The following is a 5,984-nucleotide window of genomic DNA, read 5'->3' as shown; positions in this document are numbered from 1 at the left end:
GAACAGTAAGAGACCCAGCACTACAGTGTATGGAAGGGAGAACAGCATCATCTGTGCTGCTCTGCTCCCCCCTCCCTTACCCTCTCCCTCTCTCTCTTCCTCTCTCTGATTTTGTCTCCCTCTTTCTCTTGCTGTCTCTCTCCTTCTCTTTCATTTCTGCATTTAACAAACTTGTCTTAACTTTTAAAAAAAGAGAATATTGCTAAGAGTTGAATGCAACAGAGAGGTAAGAAGGAAAAGAAGGCAGTCAATTTGCCAACAAAGAAATAATCGGTGACCTAAATTGCAGTTTCCAAAAGCAGTGAAAACAACAGGCACATTGTAGATCCTGGTATATTCATTCTAGTCTATAAGATAAATTTCTCCTTCTCCTCCTGTCTTAGGGAACACCAGAATAACTGTTAATAGTATTTTTAAATGCTTATTACTTTTTTGATAGTTTCCGCAGACATAAAACATTACAGCATTAAAGCATTAAAACTCCTTTTAATTCTACTTCAAGCAAAATGCAGGAAGCAGCATTTAGTAACTATTTAAAAATAACAGTTTTATTTTCCTATGGAATGATAAAAGTTGTGGCTTCATTAGAAGGGATCTTTTAGGTAATAGAGGCAGAGTGCTCAGCTTATTCATTTCTGCACAGTGCTGGACACCCAGGAGAAAATACCCATGTGTTGAATGAAAGAATAAATTAATGCATGAGTAAACCACTTGAAAAAAATGACTTTTATAAAGATGCACAAATCACTGTCATGCCTCTCACCTTAACTTTTGCAAACTGAAATATTTAAACCTGGGTCTTTGATCATTAATTTTACACTGATAAATAAATTGATAGTCCAATTAATATAAATATATAAACTGCTACTGAGCAATTCTCAAACAAACTACCCTATGTCCACAACAACAACAACAAAAAATTGGCTAAAAGTGAATATTCAGTATTAGAAGGTGCCTGTTTTGTACAAAAATTTGAAATAAATAAATATTTAAAGATTATGGTTTAACTATTCTTTGTAATAGAGTAAGTTTTTTCTAACGTTTTTCCATGTACTTTCAAACAAAATAACCACCACCATATTTGTGCCATGTGTATAGGGTTTACCAGTATCATTTCATTTCCTCCTCACACTATTGTTACTATTGTTATGGCATTAAATGCACAAGAAAAATAAAGCTCTGAGAAATTACAGATTTGTTCAAGGGCAAAAACTATCATGAGCAGACTAGAACCTGAAATTGATATGTGATATGATAAATTTTACAAAAGAAGCTACATTTAGAGGGAAATCAGCAGGGAAAGTCTATGGAACTTTGAAAGCTTCAAAGTCTTTGAGAAAACTATAAAGATAATTAAAGGATAAAAAGCTTATCACATGTAACAAAAATACAAGGAACCAGGCTATTCACTTGTAGCATGCATGAGAATGTGTAGAACAGAGAAGTTAACCATTGGTTATTTTTTACTTTCGTTGTTTTAAATCAAAGGGGCAAGTGCAGTGTATTTGAGAGCACTCCTGTGCTCCACCTAAGTTCAAATCTCTGCTCCAGCACTTAATAGCTACATGATTTTTGAAACATTACTTACGCCTTATATTTCAGTTTCTTCTAAAATGAGAATATAATAAGATAAGCCACGCAAACACTATTTACCAAAGTACCTGGCATTCCACAAGCATATTAGCTATTAAGATTGTAAAACCTTATTAATCCATTATAACTTCAAATATAAAAACTAGAATACTAAGAAATTTCATCATAACTGAGGTATTTATTAAGCTTTCTTCACACAAAAACTATAGGGCTTTTATATTAAAAATAAGGGAGTTTGAGTCAAATTAACTACCATTGCAGAGGAAAATGAGAAAACAGTTTCACTCTTGCCCTTTCTCTTTCCTTTCCAGTTGGCAAAAACGTAAGGCAATGAGTTCACAGACAGAAACTTGACTTCTGTCCAGTGGATTTAGACACAGGCTGCTAGCCAGTTCCTCAAGGGAATGGTGGAACAAAAACAATTCAATAAAATAAGGAATACAGAAAAAAAAAAAATATCACAGAGGCTGAATGTAAACTTTATTTCTTTTTCTATTTAGACATTACCTTTTAAAAAGTAGCTAAAATGAAATCAGTAAATGATATACTTTTTATTGTTAGTTATTTATACGTCGAATGCCTTATTTAAACTGCACTCTTCATAGAACCTAAGATTGGATCTTCATATGCAGTAGCTGCTGAGTACATATTAGTTTATTACTCATGACACTGGAACATTTACGTAGCCATGTGACATAATGAAAACGAATGAAGCTGGATCCCTATTACTCTCCTAACGTTTAAATAAATCCCAATACATAAATGACTCCAACATAAAAAAGAGAAGCCATAAATTACTAGAAAAAATTTTGGATAAGAGAAGAGCTTATAAAACCCAGAAACAATAAAAGAACAATCAAATCAATACATTTGATTACATAAAAAATTTTAGTCCAGGCATGGTGGCTCACACCTGTAATCCTAGCACTCTGGAAGGCTGAGGCAGGAGGATCGCTTGAGGTCAAGAGTTCAAGACCAGTCTGAGTGAGACTCCGTCTCTACCACAAAGAGAAAAAAAATTAGCCAGGTGTGGTGGTGCGCACCTGTAGTCCCAGCTACTCAGGAGGCTGAGGCCGGAGGGGTTGCTTGAGCCCAGGAGTTCAAGCTTGCGGTAAGCTGATGACACCACTGCATGCTACCTGGGGTGACAAGAGTGTCTCAAAAATTAAAAAAAAAATTAAATTCTGCACAGAAAGAAAATAATATAAATAAAGTCGAAAGACAGGAAACAAGCTAGGACAAAGGCCTATTTTCTTTGATACATAAAGATATTTTATAAGTCACTAAAACATGAAAACGAATGAATAGCAAAAACAGGCCACTGCCAGTTAAGTAGAAAAGAATTTTTAAAATTTACATATATAAAAGATGATTACTCTCACTTATAATTAAATAAATGCGTATCATAATAACAAACACTTTCTCATCTAGCAAGTTTGCACACAGTCGGGTTTGATAACAGTGGTAGGTGATAATATGAAGAAAAAGGCATCATTATGTAATTGAGTGATAAAATCAGTGCAAACTCTTTAGAGAACAGTTTTTTATATTCCTCAATACTGAAAAATACACATCTCACTTCATCCACTAATTTCACAGGTTGAATTTATCCTGTAAGGATACTTTCCTATTTATGCACAAAGTACAAAGACATACTAAATGCCAGTCAGTGATGGAAGAAACCATCGCCACCTTGTTTACCTCATCTCGTGTACTACTAGGTGAATTGTAGAAGTAAATAATCATTGAATGAAGGAATGAACAGCATGCAAGGCAGCACTGGCATCAGCTGGCAATGAGCCCTATGTCTAATAACAGGGCACTGGTTGGATACATTTTAATAGCATATAATATATCCACCCAGTGGAATGACAGCAGCCCCATAAGGAGTAAGATGGATGTACACAAGCTGGTATGGGATGATCCCCGTGCTAAGACAGGCCAGAAAGGCACACGCTTATGTGAACACTGTGTCTGGAAAGATGAACAAGAAACAGGTTACAGTAACTGGCCTCTGGGTACATGACTGGCAGAGTAAGGTTTGGAGTGGGGAACTTTTTTCTTTTAGAAAGTTACTTTTAGAAACTTACTTTGCACTTTTTACTACTTTGTGTTACCTGGATTACTGTTACCATAACTTGACTTTTTCAAGAAAAATTAGTTTAAAAACAACCCAAAAAACCTCATACTGAGACACCTTAGAATTCTGTACTATTAATACCGTCCCTGCCACCCAACTTGCAGCGCGGCACTGAGGAAGCCACTTGGAGAAAGGGCTAGGTCCGGGCCAACTGCTGAGTGCTGCCCATGTGCCAGGCACTGCGCTGGGCACAGCTTGTTCTGTTAAATTGGTTAATGTTCAATCCTCACAACCAGTCAATGAGGCAGATGTTTTCACCATTATTTAACAGATAAGGATGCTGAGCTTAAAGTGACAGAACTCAAGGCCACATCCCTCTTTCGGATTCCTGTCCTTCTAGCACCTGGTCTGTAACTTACCGGGAAACACAAAAGAACCGCCCCCTCCTTCCCGACCCCACTACGCCCCATCAGTCGAAATAACACGGGGCTGCTTTACTGTCTTGACACTTAGGTATTGCTATTAATAATACGGCTTCGGAACTTCAGTTTATCAGCAATTTCATTTTCCCCGCCACATGGCGTTATCTGCTCACAAGTGACAAGTCTGAGTTTCCGGCTTCCCAGCTGTTACTTTGTTTCACAGCACGGGCTTGCTTCCAGGGAGAGGAAGGCATTTCCTCCGAACTTTATAGGCTCAGAAGCCTGATGATCTAGGGCGAGAGTTCAGTGCCTGGAATCTTTAAACAGGCCATCACCCCAGGGCTCCAGCACTGTCCAGGTTTCGAGGTTTTCACGACTCAGAGAAACTGGAAGGACCAGCGCGGGATCTCTCGGACACCTCCAGCCACCGCGCCCAGGCAGGGCGCGTCAGCGCGTGACCCCCGCCGGGGTCCTGTTGCCCGCCAGGGTCCTGCCTGCACCCTGGGCTTGCGGGCGGGTCTGGGCACGGCCGCGGGCACCCAGTCCCGCGGGCCCGCACGCTTACCCGCCAGGCCAGGTCCAGGTCGAAGTCGCGGGCGCGCAGGAACCGCAGCAGGAAGGCGTCGGAGAGCGGCAGCGGCGCGCGCGGGACACCCGCCTCCAGGGCCCGGCGTCGCAGCTCGGTCAGGCCCGGCTGCAGCAGCGGCGAGTGGTCGGGCAGCGCGTTGAGCTGCGGCCCCGCCGCCGGCCCCCGCCCGGTCTCTGCCATGCCCGCCGCCGCCACTACCCGGGCGCCCGGGGAGAGCGCGAGCCCCGCGCCTCCCTCGCCCCTCCTCCGCGGCCGCTGCCAGCGCACGCCCACCCTCCGGCCCCGCGGGCCGCCTCGGGCCTCGCACCCTCGGGGGTGGCGGGCAGCGCTGCCTCTTAAAGGAAACCGCGTGGTGTCCCCGCGAGTGCTAGTCGCGTCTGCGGTAGCTTTGGGTAGTCACTGAGCCTTCTCCCAGCGAGGGAAGTCGCTGGCGTTCAACGCAGAGTGCACGATGTCAAAGTTAGTTGGGTCGCTTTTTTAAAATCTGCTAGAATCGTTTTCTTCTTCTTCTTCCTTCCTCCCTCACTTCCTTCCTTTTTACAATCTTGGAGGTGAGCTGAAAGGAACCTTAGAACTACCATTTTATTTAATGGCCCTGTGCCAGAGTGCTACTGAGCGCTTCTCCCTCCTTCCTCCTCCCTCCTCCCTCCTCCCTCCTCCTTCCACACTTTTCCTTCCATAAAACTCCACACAGACGCCCCTCGTCAAACTGTGTTACAACAATGGTTTCTAAAATGCACATTCCACAGTGCCACCTTAGCAGACTCACTACTCCCCTTTCTCCCAATCCAGGAAAACTCTCCTCAGTTCTTGGCACCTGGCCCTATTAGAGACATCACAAATAAATAACGAGCACGCGTCCCCCCACCTCGATTTTTTTTAACACCATGAACTTACTCTGTTACACTCCAGCACCACTAAACTTTAAGAGAGTCTAGTCAATAAATGGACAGTCCAAAGCCCTTACAGGATTGCATCTTTGTGATCCTGGGGAAAGAAGATGAAACGGAAATGATGTTGGAAACCTGAAAGGTCGTTAAATTGGCCTTTTCTTGATTTCTGCCTACTAAAACTATCCTAGAATTGACCTATTCCCCCAAGAATGAATCCATGAAACTAATTCTTATTAAATGTACATTATGTGCTAGGTAATGCTGGACTTGCAAAACCAAATAAAAACCAAATTCTTGCCTTTAAGGAGCTCAGAGGGTAGCTAGCCAGGAAGACTGACAGTTCATTCATTAAAGAGTTGTTGAGTGGTTACTGTGTCCAAACCCTATTCTAGGGACTGGGGGTACTC

The 5,984-nt window shown here is 42.3% G+C and overlaps 1 protein-coding gene across 1 annotated transcript in view; it reads right to left on the bottom strand.

The window, feature by feature from the left end:
- The window catches only part of TTPA (tocopherol (alpha) transfer protein), a 30,881-nt gene extending 25,779 nt beyond the window's left edge, over positions 1–5,102 (bottom strand). Inside the window, exon 1 of the mRNA XM_012647906.1 lies at positions 4,661–5,102. Coding sequence (XP_012503360.1) covers positions 4,661–4,864 — 204 coding nt within the window. The 5' untranslated portion in view covers positions 4,865–5,102. The remainder of the gene's footprint in view (positions 1–4,660) is intronic.
- Between the last annotated feature and the right edge of the window lie 882 nt (positions 5,103–5,984).

The sequence above is a fragment of the Propithecus coquereli genome, unplaced genomic scaffold (assembly GCF_000956105.1).
Source record: "Propithecus coquereli isolate 6110/MARCELLA unplaced genomic scaffold, Pcoq_1.0 Scaffold277, whole genome shotgun sequence".
Classification (NCBI taxonomy): domain Eukaryota; kingdom Metazoa; phylum Chordata; class Mammalia; order Primates; family Indriidae; genus Propithecus; species Propithecus coquereli.
Note: the sequence above shows the minus strand (reverse complement) of the source record. Positions and strands in the feature narration are given on the sequence as shown.